The 21,467-nt window shown below is 33.5% G+C and overlaps 2 protein-coding genes and 1 non-coding gene across 7 annotated transcripts in view; 1 reads left to right on the forward strand and 2 right to left on the reverse strand.

Annotated features, from left to right (window-relative positions):
• The window catches only part of LOC100177620 (sodium/hydrogen exchanger 3-like), a 15,331-nt gene extending 10,171 nt beyond the window's left edge, over nt 1–5,160 (forward strand). For 2 of the 5 annotated variants that reach the window (XM_018811224.2, XM_018811225.2), the window contains 4 exons: nt 1,393–1,485; nt 1,807–1,893; nt 2,785–2,922; nt 4,535–5,160. In XM_018811224.2, coding sequence (XP_018666769.1) covers nt 1,393–1,485; nt 1,807–1,893; nt 2,785–2,922; nt 4,535–4,689 — 473 coding nt within the window. In that variant the 3' untranslated portion in view covers nt 4,690–5,160. Of the gene's footprint in view, nt 1–1,392; nt 1,486–1,806; nt 1,894–2,784; nt 2,923–3,323; nt 3,358–4,534 lie in introns of all 5 variants that reach the window. The other 3 variants (XM_018811227.2, XM_018811228.2, XM_018811226.2) reach the window with 2 other exon arrangements.
• Nucleotides 4,109–4,173, reverse strand: mir4159 (microRNA 4159). The gene has a single exon (NR_034555.1). It is a non-coding gene; the product is annotated as a microRNA 4159 (primary transcript).
• An 804-nt stretch (nt 5,161–5,964) lies between the features above and the next one.
• The window catches only part of LOC100180808 (protein fantom), a 26,384-nt gene continuing 10,881 nt past the window's right edge, over nt 5,965–21,467 (reverse strand). Inside the window, exons 2-31 of the mRNA XM_018811353.2 lie at nt 18,373–18,531; nt 18,095–18,150; nt 17,829–17,938; nt 17,484–17,620; nt 16,930–17,093; nt 16,412–16,556; nt 16,018–16,138; nt 15,669–15,787; nt 15,289–15,428; nt 14,674–14,784; nt 14,259–14,378; nt 13,838–13,956; nt 13,580–13,681; nt 13,305–13,376; nt 12,657–12,850; nt 12,441–12,510; nt 11,935–12,064; nt 11,599–11,681; nt 10,956–11,112; nt 10,412–10,566; nt 9,801–9,926; nt 9,293–9,465; nt 9,018–9,111; nt 8,837–8,896; nt 8,488–8,636; nt 7,944–8,113; nt 7,507–7,697; nt 7,053–7,239; nt 6,655–6,792; nt 5,965–6,343 (exon numbers count right to left, since the gene is read on the reverse strand). Of these exons, the coding sequence (XP_018666898.1) occupies nt 6,153–6,343; nt 6,655–6,792; nt 7,053–7,239; nt 7,507–7,697; nt 7,944–8,113; nt 8,488–8,636; nt 8,837–8,896; nt 9,018–9,111; nt 9,293–9,465; nt 9,801–9,926; nt 10,412–10,566; nt 10,956–11,112; nt 11,599–11,681; nt 11,935–12,064; nt 12,441–12,510; nt 12,657–12,850; nt 13,305–13,376; nt 13,580–13,681; nt 13,838–13,956; nt 14,259–14,378; nt 14,674–14,784; nt 15,289–15,428; nt 15,669–15,787; nt 16,018–16,138; nt 16,412–16,556; nt 16,930–17,093; nt 17,484–17,620; nt 17,829–17,938; nt 18,095–18,150; nt 18,373–18,515 (3,927 nt within the window). The 5' untranslated portion in view covers nt 18,516–18,531 and the 3' untranslated portion in view covers nt 5,965–6,152. The remainder of the gene's footprint in view (nt 6,344–6,654; nt 6,793–7,052; nt 7,240–7,506; nt 7,698–7,943; nt 8,114–8,487; nt 8,637–8,836; nt 8,897–9,017; nt 9,112–9,292; nt 9,466–9,800; nt 9,927–10,411; nt 10,567–10,955; nt 11,113–11,598; nt 11,682–11,934; nt 12,065–12,440; nt 12,511–12,656; nt 12,851–13,304; nt 13,377–13,579; nt 13,682–13,837; nt 13,957–14,258; nt 14,379–14,673; nt 14,785–15,288; nt 15,429–15,668; nt 15,788–16,017; nt 16,139–16,411; nt 16,557–16,929; nt 17,094–17,483; nt 17,621–17,828; nt 17,939–18,094; nt 18,151–18,372; nt 18,532–21,467) is intronic.

The following is a 21,467-nucleotide window of genomic DNA, read 5'->3' on the forward strand; positions in this document are numbered from 1 at the left end:
TCAATTTGAACAGCCCCTAGCACTACTTCTATTTGTCTCATTAGATTAGTATAAGTCGGGCTAAATTTTATATCATGTCCAAGCGAAAATATAATCCAGAGTATTTAAAATATGGTTTCATCTCAATCGAACACAGAGAAGAAGTTCTTCCGCAATGTGTGGTCTGCATGAAGACCCTTTCCAATGCGTCCATGAAACCCAGCCTGCTCCAACGTCATCTTGGAACGAACCATGCTGATAAGAAGAACAAAGATCAGAGCTACTTCCAGCGACTTGCGGAGAACGTGAAGCGGCAGCGCTTGGACAAAACTGGCCTATTCCACCAGAAGGGGGCAGAGATTGTCAAAGCATCGTATGAAGTCGCTCTTCTGGTGGCTAAAAGCATGAAGGCTCATACCATCGCAGAGTCTCTTATAATGCCAGCGGCAAAGATTTTGGTCAGACGTGTGATGGGAGAGGAGTCTGTGGCAAAGTTAGAGAGTGTGTCCCTCTCTAACAACACTGTAAAGCGCCGTATCGAGGAAATGTCAATTGACATTACCGACCAAGTGATTGCGGGAGTAAGAGCCTCAAAATTTGGGTTTGCAATACAAGTTGACGAATCGACAGACGTTACCAACTGCTGTCAACTACTTGTCTACATCCGATTCACGCAGAACAATGCTGTGAAAACTGTCGTAAAAATTAACTTTTTATTTAGTTAACTAAACAGTAGAAGTTCAACATTGCATTCATAACAACAACCCATTTACATAAATTATATCATTAAATGCTCATTGTTTGCTAAAATTTGTTTGTTTTTGGGGTGTTTTCGCTTTGAAATTCTGACAAATATCGGCCAAAATTTTGGTTGTGCTTCCCTAAAGCTGAAATCCTATTAAAATCTGATTGGGACTTGCTTATATATTTCGTTCTAGCTTAAGGGATTTTTAAGTTAAAGAACTTTTTTTATTTTTTTAGTAAGAACTTTATGTTATGGCAAAATTAATTTTTACACAAATAATGTATTTTCACAATCTCTGTGTCAAAATTGTAATTTAATCAAGATTGATCAACACTGTAGCAGATGTTAGACAAAGCAAATTGCAATCAAATAATTAAACATAGTTTTTAATTTGCTGTTTTTGGACAAAAACTTAGTTAGTGTTTTCGTAATGTTTGAAATTTTGATTAAAAATTATGATATGGTGTCTGGTGCGGGAAGATTTGTGCGGTGGTTCCATCAATGCTCTTACAGTGTGTTATGTTACGTTATTCCAAAATTTTTGTGTTCTAGTTCTGTTCTAAGTCTAAAATTTCAAAAAATAAAAAAAATGTCTGTATTAAAAAAAATTATTAAAAAATTCATAAAACTTCAAAAAATAATTTCGAAATATATTTTTTTTTTTTTAGCTCCCAACTTTGTAGTGGAGCAACAGCAGGAGATGAAAATAGCTCCTCCAGAAGAGGATCAGGGCATCACCTTCACAGCTGGGAAGAAGCCAGGTATGTCCTTACATAACACTCCTCATAACATTTCATTCAAACACCCACAAAAAAAACGTTAAACACATTTTTCGAAATGCCTGCCCCCGCATGTTTCGCAATAAATTAAAAAAAGGAACTTCATTATTTTCACAAATATCAAATAAAACACAAATCATGTGCACTACATAATTTACTTTCTCTGTAACCTGCAATGTGGGTTTTTTTCGCACGCAACGGGTGTTTTTGCCTCTACCTTCATTTTCGCACCCCAAACCATGGAACGTCACCCATCAGTTAAAAAAATAAGTTTCCTTTTTTTGACCCCTTTTGCCCGAACAGTTCAACCCCGTAACGGATGCAGCACAGCCCGGAACCCCCTTGGGTTCATGAGCTCATTTGACGTGCTGCCAGAGGAGACCCTTACAGGTTTGCTGCAGATCATGTTGTCCTGTGTTTGCTTTGGCTGCTTGTTTATTTTCATTTTATTTTGTTTTCTTCTTAAAACAAAACAACGTACACAGTTTAGGTTTGAGTTGTAGATGCTTGGTCAAAAGAGTTGATTTTGCTTCTCTTATATTATAACAACTTCTGCTTGCAGTAGTGTAGTATGTCTGTCTTTCATAATAACTTTTCAGGTCAAAAAAACACAAAACAAACTGCAGTTTTGGCCATATATAAGCACAAATTTAACATTACATACACATGGTTTCTTGGACAAGACAACTCAAATTCTTATACATTAGCCCTATATCCTGATGATGTCTCGCCAAGTTGCAAAATGTCTGTATTTTAAAATCACAAACTGCCTGGCAGTAAAAGGATAAATAAACGCATATACATTATGTGAACATATTTTTCCTGTCAGTCTGCTTTTCTAACAAAAAAAATCTTTTAGTTTTACTAGCTCTATACGTTTCCTATTAAAATTACCCTCTTGTGTCTGCTAACCGCTGGTTTTATGTTGTCATCGTTTATGACTTTTTGTTGCTAACTGTTCAGAAATTTTTTGAAATTACTGTATTTTATGTTTTTGTACATCATAGGTAATAACCGTTATATATAAAGTTTACTGTTAAAAATGAACTGTGTTTTTTTTTAATAATTTGATAATGGTATTTATATTTGACTTGTTTAATCTTAAACAGCGGCATTTTTTAAAAACATGCTATTGTTGCATCGTTTTTAGGAATTTGACAAATAAATTATATAAAACAAGTATTTTTTACTCTAAATGTACCTTACTGATGCAAAAAATATAATATAGGTTAACAAAAATATAATAATTTTCTCATAATATTGTTAATTATCTTTTCACAGATGTAGCAGCTGAAGGGGTTGAAGAGACCGATACAACTCATGTCAACATTGAAAGTTGTGCAATAGATCGTGAGTTGCCATGGAAACGAAATCCATCAAATAATGATGTGGTTAGTGACCCACATAACACTACAACATGTAAGTTTTTATGTTAAACAAAGCAATTTTATGGTTTTACTGTTATTTTCATAACAAAAATGAGATTAGAATGCATTTATCTTTTTTTAATATATTTTTCACGCAATGTTTGTTGGATTTTTTCAGTTTTCAATTTTAATATTTATTTTATACATGTGAAGTCTTTTAGTGTAGCATGCCATGGGACTTCTGGTTTAAGCCAGAGTTGGCGCATTACTCCATATTTTTTAGATATATCAAGATATTTATTATTCAACTAATTATTTAACTACCAATATTGTATCATCAAAAAAAAAACGGACAAATATAACAGATTTACATTTTTGTAAAATTCTGTAACAGTTTTCCATAACCCAAAGTTTAATTACTTCGAATGAGTTTTGATCTTAAATAATTTATAGTTGAAACAGTTGCCCTGCTACAGGTTCCTTCAATGTAAGTATGAGAGTGGTTGCTTTGCTGCAGCTTGTGTGTTGTTGCTAGGAGACAAAGTTACTCTCATTTCATAATATTGCTTGATTACCATCCAACACCATTTGTTTGATCCAAATTTTAGATATTAAGTTTTACCAAATTTAATTTGGTTCTCACATTTTTGTGTACCAGTAGTCGCCAAAGAGCAAATTACTTTTATTTCATAATATAGTTTTGATTGCCACTAAACACTTCGTTTGTTTCCAATGTTAGCTAAAGAGCAGAGACAATATATTTGCTTTTCACATTCTTGTATACTAATAGTCGTCAAATATTTGACAGAAGTGAAATTTAAAAAGCCACAAATCAAACAAAACATATTTAACTTCACACAACATATTATTGGTACAAACAACCAACTACAAAGAGAAGCCGAACGTATCACTTTACACACTAGTTTTTCCAGCCCTGCTGTAAACCATCAATATACACCATATTACTTCAGACAAATTAACATATGTTGTTATTATAATTTATACTTCAAGTTTTAAATAACAATTGTGTTACAGTGTGTGTGTGTGTCATAGCTACACTAACTTAACTTGTGCATATTTTTATCTTAATTTTTTTTACTTATTTTATGATACTGTTCAGTACATGGTTTCTAAACTTACACTAATTATCAATAGCTTTTAAACACAATTTTTAAGTACGTAAAGTCGGCAAAGTTTCGAGAACCACTGCTGGTGTAAGTTCATGTACCTCACACCCACTACCAATTTCACACATTAAATTTTTTTTTTTTGAAATACAAAAATATTACGATGTGTAAAACTGGTCTATGGTTATGAAACATGAAATGGTTGAAGGTAACTTAATTATCCTTGCCTGGCAATGAGTTGTTCTGACATGACTGTTCTGTTTCATACACCTCGTGCCTGCTGGAGAGTTAATTTTTCTATACTTTTTTTACTGTATCGCTGACAAGAATCGATAAGGGTCTACTGAGCTGTAGGAAACGTTGTGCCCAAATACAACCACAATGGTAACAATAGCGAGCCTTGAACCCAACACCTCTTGACTAGAGGCAGGCGCTCTAACCACCATGCTGGACAACATACAAAGCAGCCACCAGTTGCAACAAACTTATATTCTTTATCAGTCCTACATATAAATTAAATATCAATTTTTTTCCTAGACGAGGAGCCAGTCCCAGAAACCTCACCAGAAAGTTGTTCTAACTTGGAAAACGTCTGGCCAAGCAACACCAACAACAACAGCTCCAACCCTGAGGATGGCGGGCTTCACTTTATATTAGATAAATGGGAATCGCTGGAAGAGGATCAGATTTAAACCCAGCTTTAAAGTTGTATGAAATAACCCTTCCTTCCCAATGTACATACTGCGCCACCTTCAAAGCACGCCTATAGGTGCTGGTGGTTTTCAAAGCATTGTAATATATTGATTCTATGCAATAATCAGTAGTTTTAATCCTTGCTTTGCGAATTGGACCAATAACTGCAATTACATGACCAATCAAAAATGCTTTGGTTCGCTTTACAACAATTATGGTTACCATGGAAAAAACATCTCGTTCAAACTATTGCATCAATATTTGACACAAAGCCTTCAAAATACTTGACTTTCTTTTGTATACGAACCTGTAACTGAACTTCACTGGCAAAGCAATGGCCCACTTTCAACTGCAATCTATGATCTGTAGCTTTGTTGTAATGTTGCAAGTATTTTGAGCATAGTTTATGATATTCCTTTGCATAATAATGCTATTTGTAAAGATATAAGTTAATACAACCCAACACTTAAGAGATGTCTTTTCAATGTGTGCTGACTGAATCCGAACACTTTCGTTTTGGAGTTCATGACTAAAGTTAATAATGACTATGTCCGACACTAACACCTAATGCCCAAGCCTAACTTTTAAAGTTCGAGACAAATATTAAATGACCAAATTAAAATCTAAGGACTACAACTAACATTAAAATCCAGGAGCATCCAAATTTCTCTTCTAAAATCTGTGAAAAACATTGAAATTTTTATGACAAACCATGTCACAGGTTCGATAATTGTAAACACTTACCTTTATTGTTTTGTGTCTATGATTTGGCAGAATTTTGAGCATAGTTTATGTTCCTTTGCATAATAATGCTATTTGTGAAGATATAAGTTAATGCAACTCAACACTTAAGACAGGACTTCAATGTGTGCTAACGGAATCCGCACACTTTCGTTTTGGACTTCATGACTAAAGTTGTTGTCGTACACTCACAATGTACGAAACTAACATCTTATGACCAAGCTGAACTTTAAATGTTCAAGACAAAAAATTGAATGTCCAAACAAATATTAAATGATCGGAACTAAACTTCATGTTCAAGCCTAACTTTTAATGACTAGGACTAACATTTAAATCCATGACGAACATCCAATTGCTGTGATAAACTCTCTGAAAAACAATGAAATTTTTACAACAAACCATTTCACAGGTTAACTACAATTCAAGTTAACAATTAATCACTGACCTTTTATATTTTGTTTTTAAATCTCCGATCCGGCGGAATGCACCAGCAAACAAAACCAATCTTGCCTTACAACTAAAAGCTAATGACATTTTTTTCAGTACAAAATATATATTTCAATATACTTAAATATTTCTACAAAACCTAAAAAAAACGAACAAATACTGTTTTTACATAAATGATAAAGCACCTTTCAATCAAGTATATGAATAAATGAAGCTAAAATACTCGGGACGCAAATCTATAATACATGATGAGGCACAAATGCAATGCAACCAATCAGTGGTCGTGCATTTTTGCTCGTTCTTTCAGTTCGTTTTTAATAACACGCAACACAGCCAAGGCCTCCACATCTAAATTCAACATCCCAACAGTTTCATCTTTGTTTCTTAAATCATGGACAGTGACATCACCATTGATGATGTCACGGCCATTTTGAAGTATAGAAGCAAGGTCAACGGATGCAGAACCTGTATGGATGGAAAAATAATTCGGTTTATTTAAAAAAAGGGGTGTTCACTGGCTAAATAGAAATTGCATAAACCAATTCAAATGGAAATTGGTTTGTAGATTTGTCGAATAAAGTTGTCTAGTGGTTAAACCCGTTACAACACACAATAGGTTACAGAGCTCGACTCTGAACCAAACATTTTTTATTTTTTCTCAACTTAAAAAAAGCGTTTCAAACTTAAAAAACATTTTTTTTAAATTTTCACTATTTTTTAGACTACTAGGCTCAAGGCATTTAGGATAAACAAGGATCCTTGGTTGCAAGGTCTACCTATCTCTTCGCATTCCTCTCCATTATCATTCACAGGTTCCGAAACAACTGTCAATCTGAAAGTGGTTTGTCCAGATTGTAACATGTTAGTGAGAGTTTCTCTCTGGGTGGAATGACTGGCTTTGTCAACTTTTGTTTCTGTTCAAAAAAATCTTAATCAGTTCTAAAAAAACATGAATGTATAATCTGTAATTTTTCTGTTTGATTTAAGTAGTTTTCAAAAAATTTCCCCCAAAATAATCACCTACAAAGTTACATATGTGGTAATTAGTACGCGGACACAAGATGTATGAAACAAAATATTTGTGTTACTATAGCAACTGTACGAGGATGAGGATGAATATGATGTATTCAACAATATTAATAATTTAAAAAAATCCAACACAGTAAGTGAGAACCTTTCGCAAATTTGTAAAATAATTTTGAATCTTTCGTTGTTGGTTTCTTGACAGCGTTTGGAGTTTCTTCAACTTCACCAAGAAACTCGTATTCAACAAATAACTGCTCCACGCTTGTATCTCCCCAAATACTTGTGTCGTTGTCCAATGTTAAATGGTTAACCGATATGCGAATTGTATCACAGTTCTGGACAATTTAAACAAATTAGAATACATTTAATGGAAAAAAACGTATGTTTGATATAGTACACCTGAGAATTTAAAAGAAAAATCGGGAATATCGGTAAAATAACATAATTTAACTTGTTTCTGGAAATAATTTAAGCATTTACATTGTAATATTAACAAATAAAATCAGTATACAAAACTTTGCGTTTTTTCACTTTAAACCAAGACTTCTAATTTGTTTAATTTTGGTAAATTAAAAAAAATTATAACTTAAATCCGATCATACCTGAGCACCATCTGTCGTAGGAATCGTCGTTATTTCTTCAACATCTTCCGTTTCATCAAGAGGACTTTGCTCCTCTTCATCCTCTTTATTGCTCTCAGTATCATCCATATCCACTCCTTCATCTGATGCGGGAGGATCCTCTGTAGCATCAGGAATGGACATGATGTCTTCATCAATCTCATCTTCAGAATCTGGATGTTGGAAAAAAAATTAAATATAAAAAATAAGCTAAGAAAAAAAACACAAAATTTTCAACAAACAGAATTAAATTAAAATCAAGTCAAAAAGAAAATCATCCCTTTTAATGTAAAAAAAAAAAAAAACGAAACATAAAAAACAAAAAAGAGCACACACACTACAGCAAATTTATTTCAAAACACAAACTGAAAAAATTTTTTACAGAAAATTATGATTTTTTTTTCATTATTTCTCCCAACCTTCCTTAACAGATGGAAGTTGTTCCTCCACTTCATCTTTTTGCTCTTCCTCTTCATTTTCATCCTCCACAACTTCTTTGACAAACGTGATGCTGTCATCTTTAGTTGGGATGTTTGAATCCATGGAATCGTCATCTGGGTCGTCCAAGATTTCATCTTCAACTTCATCACTATGAAGATGTTTGGTGAAAAATGAGAACATAGTAATGTTTATTAAAAGCATAAACATTAAAGTTTACAAAAAAAACATTAAAGCGATATAAAAAGAAATACATTAATTTATTATTTTGCTGTTTTTTTTACCAGGTATAGTTTAATACTTGAAACAATTCTGTCACCAAAAATAACTTCAAAAAATAAAACATTTTTATGTTTTATTTATGATGTAATTTTTAAGGAAAGTTGAAACTCTGATAAGAAAAAAAACATAAAATGATAAACAGATGAAGTCAACATGAATATATTTTGTTTCTAAGCACCTTAATCAGCTGCTCCCTAGAAATTGATTAAAACAGTTACTTTTTTGTAAAAACATTTTATTTACGTTTCATCTTTGACGAGATGAGATGGGGATGCAGGAGGTGCAACTTCTTCACCAACAATTTCCTCCACTTCTTCCATGATCTCTTCAATCTGATCCTCATCGGATGTTTTTCCTTCTTCCTCCTTTTCTTCTTCTATTTTACCTCGCATCTGAAATGATATATCAAAACATGTATATATTTGTTATAACATTTAAAAAAAATATATATATTTTTTAACGCTCAACAGCAGATCAATTAAAATCAAAACGAGTAACCACACATTTTAACACATTAAAAAGTTAAAATTAAAAAACAACAAGTTTAAACCACAATAAACAAACCATTAACTAACGTTCAAAACAAACTCACGGATCTGGACAATGGAACAGGTTTTTCCTTCTCAGGTTCAACAATTGAAACTTTTTTCACCTACAATATGTTTCCATAAAATTAAAAAAAAAAATTATTAAACACATATAAATATTTGAAAAAATATTCTTACAAAAATCATTTTGTAAAGCTTGTTTTTTTAATTTATAAAGAAACTAACCACTGGTGGTAGAGAACTGTTGTTTCTGTTTGCTGCTTTCAAAGGTTTTGGTGTTGAAGTGGTTTGTGGTAGAATGCCACGCAATGGTTTCGCACTGGAATAAATGTAACCAATAAAAAAATGGCCAAAAAGATAAGATAAATTTTCCATAAAAAAAAAAAATTAGCGGAGAAGAAAAATATTTTTTAATAAAAAAAAAGTAGAATAAAAGAGTGAAAAAAATACAGGAAAAATATATCAAATTACACAAATAATATTCAGAATATTAAAAATACCTTTGCAATCTCTTCTTAGGAGTAACCGGAGGTTTAGCGACAAGTTTCTGAGCTTCCTGGATCTCCTCTTCATCTTCTGGTGATGTTTCGGACTTCACGATCACTGATGGGGATTTGTATGCAAGTTGCCACCGGAGGGAAACCTCGAGTGTTCCATTCTCGCTCCCATCGCTCTGTTGGGACCAAAACAAAGCATATAAAGATTTTTTTAACATAAAGGGATTTTCTAGGTATACTGTGATTTTAAATACACAGTGATTTTTGTAAAGTTTACTGCGATTTATTTGCAAGAGTAATTACAATAGGTTTTCCAAATTATTGGCCATACACAAAAACAAAAAAAATTCTCCCAAAGACCAATCACCCACAACGTTACATACATGGTAACTCGTAAGTGGGCACAGGGTATATAAAACACTAACAGAATTCCTGTGTTTTAACGACTGTCGTTGCCCCACCAGGCGAGGGTAAACAAGTTACATTCATAACATTACACAAACATACATACCCTGGTTAGTTGGAATGGAGCTTTAATAACCTTCCCATGAGCGAGTGGTATCAAGTCAACAACTGCTTTACCGAGGTAAGATGAGATTTCGGGGTCGGTGTCATCAAACACATATATTGTGAGTTTCTAATGAAAAAAGGATAGATTAAAATTTTATTTTTATTATTTTTGTAAATTTATTTATTGAGTGAAAATTTTAAGCCAAAAACTACTTTATTCAGTGAGGTATTAAAAAGATAAAAGTAGCACAAGTACATTAGTTACTGGAAAAATAAATAAGTCTTTGGTTACTCAAAGAGTAAATTTTAATTTGATCAACCAATTGCTCTTCTTATTATTTGATTCTATATTGGTGAGGTCCTGACCGTGAGGTCCTACAGTGTAATCGGAAATAAGATTTAGGTCAGGATTTGCTCACAACCAGGATGCTACAACCCAATGACCACAACTGTGTTGCCTAAGGACAAATACCCTATCAATATCAGTGCTGTAACAAAATCTTTATGACCCCACCAAAAAATTGTTGAAAAACACAAAGAAATTAAAAAAAAATAATTTAAATACACCTTTTTACAGACTTCCTATTTTATTTATTTAACAATTAGTTTTACCTCTGATTTAAGATAAGCATCAATATCCATATTCATCTGCACGGGGTAAGCTTGTCTATCATCAAAGTGAGGATTGTTAGTACAAGGTATGATGGATGTGTCGTGGTCGGCAAAGTCAAAGAACTTGTACACACAATATATGTTCGGTTGTATGCCTGGGTTCATACAATATGTGCTTTAATTTTTTTGGTAAAATCTGGGATAAATTGCTGCAATGCAGTTACATTATACTCAGTAGCAAACATAGGAACCTTTGGCTTTGCTTGTTTATATAGACATTATGATCCCTTTTTAATACTTTATTTTTTGTTTGTAAGATCTGGTGACATTGCTGTAAATCAGTTACATCTTTTTTTCACTTTTTAGTAAAATCTTGGTTGACATTGCTATAATAAATTTCAAGCTTTTTGCTTCTTAAAAATGTGGAATTACACATTTCTTAAATACATTACTAATGGTAAAATATTCCCTGAAACTAATAAAGTTGAGAACCACTGCTATAAACACCATTATAAAAACATTACCAACAAAACACGGAACCTACCATCTCTTCTCGAGAGGACATGATTACATGAGATGATTTGTATGAGGAGTTGATTGATGTTGTCATCCACGATCTTCATCTCTTCATCAAGATCTTCCAAGCTCTTCTTCGTCACTGCTGAGTTTGCCGATAAATATCCCAGAGCTTTCGTTCGCTCCTGTTGGTAAAATAATTATAATAAAGTCCAAACAATTGTTTTATTATTAATGTCACATTTTAATATATTACATGCATTGGATCAAGAGGTCTTGTTATTTAGTGTGACCTTGAATGACCTTTAGTCAGTTTTCAGTTAATGCAATTTTTAATACAACAGCAAATATTATGCTATTTAAAGAACGAAGAGTAGGAAATCAACAGGAAAACAAAAGTTGTTAAAACATGTATGAATAAAAGGTGTAAGTATTATATATTTGGGTGTTTAATAAATTACAAGTCTTAAATTTTACAGACTTGTTGCAAAACGCAGAGATAGGTGACATTTGCAAGAGCAGAATGAATTTTCTACACACAAGAGTTTGGATATTTTTTTAGATAAACTATCATAAAAGGTGAAACTAGAGAACTATAATATTCATTTTTGGTGCTACAAAATTATTTTGCAACCAGTAAACTATATTAGTGTGTGTTTCAAGTAACTTACCCTGTACAAACGGATAGCTTGGTCCATCGGAACTCTTAATCTTATCCAGAAATCCAAAGTTCCATAACTTCCCCCATTCAATCCTGTCAAATATCATTAACTTTAAAAAAATCTACAGTAACAACCCCTAAACTTTATATTCTTGTGTATTTATTTTAGTTTCATAATATTACACCGTACTAACCGAACGAATGAAAGATTGAGCTTAAATTTCAATATTCTTTGGTGGGTAATGGGCTATTGAGCGTATATATAATCCAGATACCATGGCTAATAGTTTAAAATGCACTAATTTACATAATATTGTAAAAGTGTAACAAGTACATGTTTCATTACCTGTAAGAGCTACAGAGCCGTGGAGTTTCCCTTGTGGCTTGTCTAAGAGGTCATGGAACCTTACTTTACAAGTTGCCACAGTTTTATGATCAACTCCCATTGCATGGTGAAGCTCAAGTAACATTCGATCCTGGTGAATGGATGGAAGGGTCAAGGGGTAATGTTCAGTTATATTTCTTGGCGCCATAGCACAGCAGTTAGCATGCCTGCCTCTAACCCATAGGTTATGGGTTCAAGTTTCGCTATTGCCACCGATATGGGCATATGTGTCTTTAAGCAACAGTGGTCACTAATGGGTTGTCTAAATTGTCACCCATACAGAAAAAAAAAAACAATCACCCTAAATTACATTCGTGGTAACTCGTAAGCTGGCACGAGGTGTATGAAACATAACATCCAAGTTATAACGACTATTGTTACCTAGTAATGCATTTAATTTAATCTAATATAATAATCCTGATTCAAGTTTATATAAAGTAACTTACATTGAGTAATATTATAGTTACCTTTTGTAGATGATGTAGGAAAGTGTCGTCAACTTTTACAGTGTATTGTGCAGTGAAATCAAACTGGGGACTAAAAATAATATTTTTAAAATTAAAAATCAAATTTTAGTAAAAATTTAGAAAATTTTCAAAAAACAAATAAAGAACTTGCATTTTTTTCTTCTTCGTTCAAATTAGTGTTTTAACGAGAAAAAAAACATAAAGACATAATTATACCTTGCACTTTTAAGTATTGGTGTGCTGACAAGTTCATAATCATAGAAAGCGAACGTAACGAACATAGAAGGATCTCTATCATCAAGTACAATCAATGCCTCTTTGCTTAGTGTTGCTTTGGTTATGTTGATCTCAAATAAATTCTCTCCACGTTCGAGTTGAATGGTTTCATCTAATTCTTCACCAACTTCAATCTATAGGGGGATTTTACTTAAAATGTGATATTTAAAAAATATATACTAGTTGGTGTGCTGTAGGTAACAGGTGTAACATTAACACATTCTATTCCATGTGGTGTGAGGTCCTTGTCAGGGCACTAAGATGTAGGCCAGATTTTGCTAATTACGTCAACAACCGTACAGACAAGTATGGTACTGTGGGGTAATAAGATGGATAGTGCTATCACAAAGAATTTTTTTAAATTTGACATTTGTTTTGTTTAAATCGAATATATGTTAAAAAATCACATTCATAAAGCACGTTATTAAAAATTAAAAAAAAGAATTGTTTAGTTTTTTTGCAAAGATTGTTTTTACTCCAAACACAGTCCATTATTTAGTGGAAAAACACGTTTAAATCAACTTCTGCTCTAAAACGTAGTTGGGTCCAATTATGGCATAATATCTTAAATAAACAAACGCAACTTACATCATCTTTCTCAGGCTGGAATTTAAACTGTTTGGTTCCGTATGCAACATCATGTAATTGACTTTCAAGTTTCTGCAACAAATTTATATCCTTTTAAAAATTAAAATGATAATCAATACATTTTTTTAATACTAATAACGATTTTGATTATAATTTTAAATATTTTTGAACAAAAATGAAGATTTTGATTATCATTTTAATTTTTTTTATTTTTATTTATTTATTAATTTTTTAGTTGAATTTTTCTAAAGACTGTTTATAGTTTTTTAATGAACCTTTATCCTGGCTGCCCTTGCATCCAGAAGTCGAGCAAAACGATCGAGTTTGGTCTCGTATTCACGCTTCATTGATTCCATCTGGTTAGACACACTTTCAACCTAGTGAAAACAATTTTTTTTGTAATATTTAAGTTCGTTGGGGTTTTTAATGAAAAATAAAATCTTCATGAAATAACGATCAAACAGTTTTTATTTTATCACAAAAAAATTACCCAATGTTTAGTAAAAAAATCGATATCAGGTAATTGTAAACACCTCAAGCTGATAATCCTTGTTAATCTTATGTTGCATCAACAGCATCTCCCTTGTTTTATCCAATTCATGGATGGTCTCATTATATTGAGCTTGTAGTTCACCAAGTTCCATCTCAGGGTCTGAAAATTGTATTTTTGGAAAAAAAGAAATGTTGTGTCATGAAGTTATAAAGTCATTCATTGTGGTTGTTTATATCTTTACACAGTTTATGACATACACCACGGTATTGAGCAATTATCATAGCTTTATTCCCTGCTGGGGCGAACAATTTTCAGGGATGGTAGCTGCTTGACTTCTATGTTTCTATGGTAATTACGTAAATTTTAAACATTACAGTCAATATAATTTTTCCAAACAACTCTGAGCAAATGAAGACACTTTTCCCCATTTACAGTAAAGCTTACAAGCCTCACATAATTACCTTTATTATCATCATCAACATTTTCAAGGAAATCTGGTCGTTGTTTTTGAGCCGCTGTGTGCCGTTTTTGTCGAACAATTGCCAAAGCTTCTCGCAACTCAACGATATCCACTGAATCATCTAAAATTGCAAAATCATAGGTCATAGTTACTTTTATATAAATATGTTTTCATGGTAGTTTGACCTTGTAGTTTTTATAAAGCAGTTTTAATAAAAGCTTAGATTACTATACCAATATATATTATTTCCCATTAACCCTACTTGTGGTTAAATTAACAGTATTTAAAAAAATCAGAAACAGTTTTTTTAAATATGCAAATAAACCCCATTACCCTAACAAAAAAATCAAGTATTGCACTGACTTCCAACTGTTTAATGTAACCAATAGTGGATAATTATGGATGATATAACTCACCAGAAGCAGTATAAAGTCTTACTCTCTCCCTTAACTCCTCATTCTCCCTCCTCAACCTCGTTGCTTCTTCGTGGATCTTCCGACTTTCATTGTGGAGCCGACTCGCAAATCCTGAACCCCACAAAAAATTACGTTACAGTTATAATACTAAACTCGGCAGCTACCCTTACAAAATGAACAAATAGGATTATTTAGCATCATCTGAAAATTACAGATTATGATGCAAAGGGGGGACCTAACTCTAATATATATTTAAAATGTTACAACCTAAACCTGCTACCCGATCAATAAAATAACCTAACTTTGCTATGTATATAAACGTATATCGTATCTTTATGTTAGACGATAAGGTACAACCTATTTCAAAGTTTGTTTATTTATATTTAACTTAATGAATGATTGGAGCAACTCTGCGGAATGAATTAGTTAAGGAAAACACAATGAACGAAATAACAGTACACTACACGCATTAAAATAACGACTGGTGAATTTGTGGTTGCATCACACCACGTGGCATTCACGGGCGAACAATGCCGTGTGTGACGTAACGCGTGTGTGACGTTTACACGTATAAAGACGATATTCGTCTATATGTAATATAACATATACAGTAACCTTGTTCATTTGCCATTTTCTCCAACACATTATTTTTGTCAGCCACGTCCGATTTAATTGCAGCTTCCAACTGAGCAATTTGAACACGCAGTTTGCGCTCAAGTTGCCTCCATTGTTGCTCCTTGTCAGAACCAAACGCACTGAACATAAAAAAGGTGAATGCAATAAGAAAAAGCCAAAAAATGTGCTTTTAAAAACAGTCAGATGGTTAAGCTAAAACACCAATAATTTTAACAATGTATGAATTTTTCACTATTGTTGCTACCAGGTATACTGTATTATATGAACTCTAATGATGTTTGCCATATATGAACAATAAATGGTATACCAAAATATCAGTTTTAATACCAGGACTATTTACGTATACGTTTTATAATTACCTGTGTGTTAGTTTATCATTAGCTTCTTTCAAAATATTGACTTCATTGGTAAGTTCCCTAATTTGCTCTTGCAGGTGAGTTATTGTACGTTGGTGACTACTGCCGTGTTTTAACTGATTCTGTAATGTTGGGATTTCATTTAGACAATTTAATAATGTAGGCAATTACACATTTTAATAAGGAGAAAATGGAGTTTGGGACTGTGTTGCACTGTTCACATAGTGGATAGAAGACAAAAATGGGTTTTATGAGTGTTGGGGTGATGGGCCAAACCCGGTCTAAATTCCAAGTCCTCGACAAGGACCTCAGCCAGATGGAATAGTAGGTAAATGGATTGCCCATAATTTACCTGTAATGATATAGAGCTATTTTGTTCTTCCAAAAGTTGGCTTTTAAGTCGTTCCATTTCCTGGAGAACTTTCTCATAACTTTGTCGCATTTGGTGACAATTTTGCTGCAACTCATGATACCTGAAGAATGATAAAAGATTTCATAGGATATATGGATGTTTGAATGGGCCAAAAAAGTGGGTCAAAGTTATGCACATTGAATAAGTATGCTCATTGTTGCTGATGAGGTCCGAATGTTGCCGATGAAGTCCGAAATAAAGTGGCACCAGTCGCATAAAAAACTTAAATGGACTTTCTCGATGTTAGGGTATTGAACCAAATCTGGCCTAAACCCTGGGTCCTTGACACATCACCAACAAAGAATAGAATACTATAGAGCTATAACCCTTTTACCTTGCTTCCAGTGAAGTTAAATCATTTGATTTGTCCTTCATAGCACGATGGACTTTAATCAACTCCACATTTTCACCGAGCGTCTTTTTCTGTGTACTGTTCATCATCTCACGAAGTTTAAGGATGTCTTCTTCATGTGAGGTGTCTGGTGACAAAGGTTTAAACCATATGCTTGAGTTAATACAGTTTTTTTCACATTTATAAAAGTTATGTTTTAAAACAGATTTTATGTATATTATATATATATATATATATATTCTTTTTAAAATTGGCACATTTATTTATTGTTTTAACTTTACGCTATTAACGCTTGAAATTGAGCAGACATTTGTGCCTTTATAGTAAAACTATCTACAGTAAATAAAATAGATAGACTTCATATTTATTTTAAAACTATTAAAACTACTCCCTTTTTTATTTTGTAAAAATGTTATCTTTGCTCTATATAACTAAAACCTCTTAAACACTTCAACGTTATGTAAGCACGCATTCTAAAACAACACTTCAACCACTCATACTCAGTGAGGTGATCTCCTGTTTAAGATGTTGGTTTTCTCTCTCCATAATCACAACTTGTTCCTGGAGAGCGAGGATCTGATGCTCCAACTGTTGGTTAACTCCTCTTGCCTCTTCCAGTAAACTGTGTCCATATCTTGCCTGGTGTGGAGATGTACTTCGAGTGCTGTGTACAAGATTCGGTTATGGGGTCTAATGTTGCCGCTTAGTTGTTAGGTCAATGCCTGACTATTCTATGTGAGTAAGCTCCAGGAGGCCAGCCATGCATAGAATTGAGCCCAGGATTGGCCCATTACCCTTCGACATTGAAACAACATTGCTTTAACTTAAAGCTCATTAAATGCAATTAATCAACTCTGGCCTAAATCTCAGGTTTAATGGAGTGACACACCGTAGGGGTTCCCCACATAATAGTACAATGATATTACAACTTACAAGTCATTTTAAACTGTGTGTGCTAAAAGTAGTAAGAGTGTCATTGACTTACTTCAACTGGATCTAAAATTATAATTAAAACCTTGACCCTGACAAAGACAATTAGTTTATTTATGTTTACCTCGCAGCACTACGTGCACGTTTGTCTGGAGTTCCATTTGGTTTACGAGATACCCCTGTGTTAACACGGGAATTCACGTGATTATATGGTGTGTGCCTTTTCCCTTGTGACTGTATTTGCTGGGATGCCACCATAAGCTGCAAGTAGTAATAAACCATTCATTACAACTATAATATACATGAACTTATAGATACAATATAGCAACTTCATAAAATAGATAAATGCAAGTTATAATACAGAATAACTGTAAAATTTATTATTTAACAACTTTTTTTTACAACTTAAGCAATCTTAAACAAATAATAGAAGATCTGAAAATTAGGTGATAGAAACACATTTAATTACTTTTTGCTTGAGCATTTCATTATCTTTGTTAAGTTTCCTGATAGCGTCTTGTTGGTTTTCAATCGTTTCTTCAAGTTCCACATCTTTCACTGAGCGTTGCCCTTGACTTGCTAAAGTTTAAATTTTTTATAAAACTACTCAAGTAATAACTAAAACGTAAATACGTTTTAAAATGTCAAGTTTTAACTAATGTCATTTTTCTGCTTGTTTGTATGGACATCTAAAATATATCTGTTACAAAAACACACAAGTAACAACATACACACCTTTTTGAACTTGTTTTTTCCGATCATTGACAAGTCTTATCAACTTAGTTGCCATTCTGAAATCAAACAAACAAAAAAACTAAAAAATAGAATTTTTTTAGGTTTTGACTTTTTTATCATTGGCTAGGCCTATTTTATTCATTTTTCTAGTTACCGCCATTATGCTTAGGAAATTATATGGGGAAGACAGAAGAAAGCACATCATTTTTAGAGTAGTTGATCTGTTAAAACACAGCTCAACAAAAACTTTCTGTCACAGTCAAAAAAGCTATGCTTACTTTTTGATCTTTTCTTCTTGCTTTCTTGCATGAGTCTTCAAAATCTCATTTTCATCCTGGATGCGAAGATGTTGGTCCTCCAGATCTTCCCTCGGTATCTTAGCAACCATCGCTCTCCTTTGAGTTTCTTGTTTCGAACTCATGGTGATTATTTCTGTTCTGAAAGAACAAAATTATTACAAAGGTTAAGGGGTTTATGATTAGCCTATAAATAAGTCCTACCATTATATAACATGTCTAGTTTTGATTATGGTACATTTTTAATAAGGTTGTATGTATTGTACAATCAGTAATCTTATTTATAAAAAAAGATTTAGCTTGTCATTTATATGTTGTAAAAAGTAAAGGCAAAAATGAATGCCAGATGCGTTTTTTAGGAGTTTAAATGTCATTACAGTAGCAGATATGACTTGTTGTCCATACAAATATAGAAACGGTACCTGGACGAAAGTAAACCGAAATATTACGACGTTGTCAACTTGTCATGATAAGACGATTTTAAAAATCCATAGCGTTGGTAAATCACAATTTTAAAAACTTAATTATCTGTTACCACCTATTCATAAAGTGCTGTAAATTCATGTGCTGTGTTAAATATAAGAAAAACGGCAAAAATAGATTAGAACTGATTACAACTATTGAACTATATAAACAATTTTATTCACGCAAATCCGTTTCTAATGAAATCAAAATATTTCTGATTTCACGCTTCGTTGGGTTTGGTTGTACATACTGGACATAGATATTTACTACGTACTTTATTTTGGGGAAAGTATTTTCGTTTTCTGCCTCGTGACAGAGTGTACCTAGCTTCTCATGTTTATATCGTAACTCTGGTCCGTAACAAAGGTTTTTACATGAATTTCTGATTTGCTTGCAAGAACGTAAGGCGGCAGCTTTAAAAAACAAGTTGAGACCCCGATATTATAAACTCCACGAGTATTATAATGTCCCGATACCGAAATCCCCAATATCTTACATAAAAATATGGTCATATGAAAGAAACATTTATGTCAAAGAGGCGCGTGGCACAGTGAACTTTGTTATTCCACGCCAGTTTTAATATAGAATAGACGAACCTTTAGCAATTGTTTCTATTATCGGAAAACATCTTTGTAGTTTGCACCGTAATTTTACCATAAACCACAGTCTGCCCACTGCCTTTACATACATCTACGTAAAGGCAATGGTCTGACGGAATATGTAAGGTACAAACAATGCAAACTAAGCTGGTCCATCAAACATATGCTATTGTATATAATTTAAAATATATTTTGAACCGGTAATAAAAAAAGGGGTACAATGTCGTGTTTGGCTTAACAACGTAATCTGCGGGTATAAAAGGACGCAAATCATTTGTAAACTAAAGTATTTCAAAGCGTTTATTGCAACAGCAACATCAAAAATGACTGGACAAAAGACGCTGATAGGCTTTGTTTGGTTGATTTTGCTGCATTTCTCTGTGTCTTACGTTATCAAAGATTTGAACAGCGATGGTAAGAGTATTGGTTATGAACTTTTAATACTAACGATGTAATTTGGAATGACCAATTATTGTTATGTTATAGAACGAGTCAAAAGAGACACTAGTTCGTTGCTTCAATCGGTTGTTTTAACGCAAGAAGAAAGGGGCTTCCTCACTTCGCAACATAACAACTACAGAGTGCAACAAGGTGCAAATAATATGCAAAGAATGACATGGGACAACGATTTGGCTACATTTGCAAATAACTATGTTAAGTAAGCTAATGCGATATTTGAAGCTGTTATGTTTTATCTAAATAATATTCCTTTGCAGAAACTGCGTTTTTGCGCATAGTGTTCATACGAGTGTCGGTCCTTACCCTACAGTGGGTGAAAATCTTGCCGTGTCGTACACTACACATCATGAGTTTTCGAGAGCGTTTATTAAAACTGCAGGGACGGAATGGTACAACGAAGTAAGTGCAGTGGTTCGAAATAAACTAAGTCTGTTTTATTTTAGATATAGTAGGGTGGAGGAAGATGGGACACCTGTTCTAACACGATCGAGATATTTGAATATTGTGTGCTAAAGGTGTACCATCTTCCCCCACCCTATATACTATATCACTTGTATGTAAAACCTTAGTTATTTGGTTCAACTCTTACTTCATAGCATTGAGCGGGTTATTCTTTACAGATTTCGGACTATACTTACGCCAACCAAACCTGCAAGGCTGGTAAGCAGTGTGGGCATTATACACAAATGGTATGGGCAACAACGTATAAAATTGGTTGCGGCGCTGCTTACTGCAACTCCAAGTAAGAAAAGACAGATGTTTGATTAATGTAATTCATTTCCATTTATTGTCTTTATAATGTATTTTCAGTATGGCTCAATTTGATCATTTTCTTTTGATTTCTTGCAACTACGGCACAGCTGGGAAGTAAGTGTACAAATTTACACATTCTCAATAGAAATATCCTGGTAACGAACTTTGTTCTGCAGCATCTTAGATTTTACAACGGGACGTGTTGGCAAACCATTTGGAAAGGGGGCAGCTTGTTCAGACTGTGCGAACGACCGGGATACGTGTGTTAATAATCTGTGTAGCAATTCAATAAGGGATGGAACTTTAAACACTACCACAAACAACCAAGTAACAACTACCAGCCCTCCAATAGCCAGTATGAACCAACAAAATACTACTTTAAACTACCAACTAACAACAAGCTCAACGACCAACCAGCTCTCAACCAGCGTGGACCAAACGGTAACGGCCGAAACTAATCGGTCACTAACCACAATTACCAACCAGTCACCAACCACAATTGCCAACCAGTCACCAACTACAACTACCAACCAGTCACCAACCACAACTACCAACCAGTCACCAACCACATTTACCACTCAGTCACCAACCACAACTACCAACCACTCACCAACCACAATTACCAACCACTCACCAACTACAACTACCAACCACTCACCAACCACAATTACCAACCACTCACCAACTACAACTACCAACCACTCACCAACTACAATTACCAACCACTCCCCAACTACAATTACCAACCACTCACCAACCACAACTACCAACCACTCACCAACCACAATGCCAACCACTCGG

Source organism: Ciona intestinalis, chromosome 3 (genome assembly GCF_000224145.3).
Source record: "Ciona intestinalis chromosome 3, KH, whole genome shotgun sequence".
Taxonomy (NCBI): Eukaryota; Metazoa; Chordata; class Ascidiacea; order Phlebobranchia; family Cionidae; genus Ciona; species Ciona intestinalis.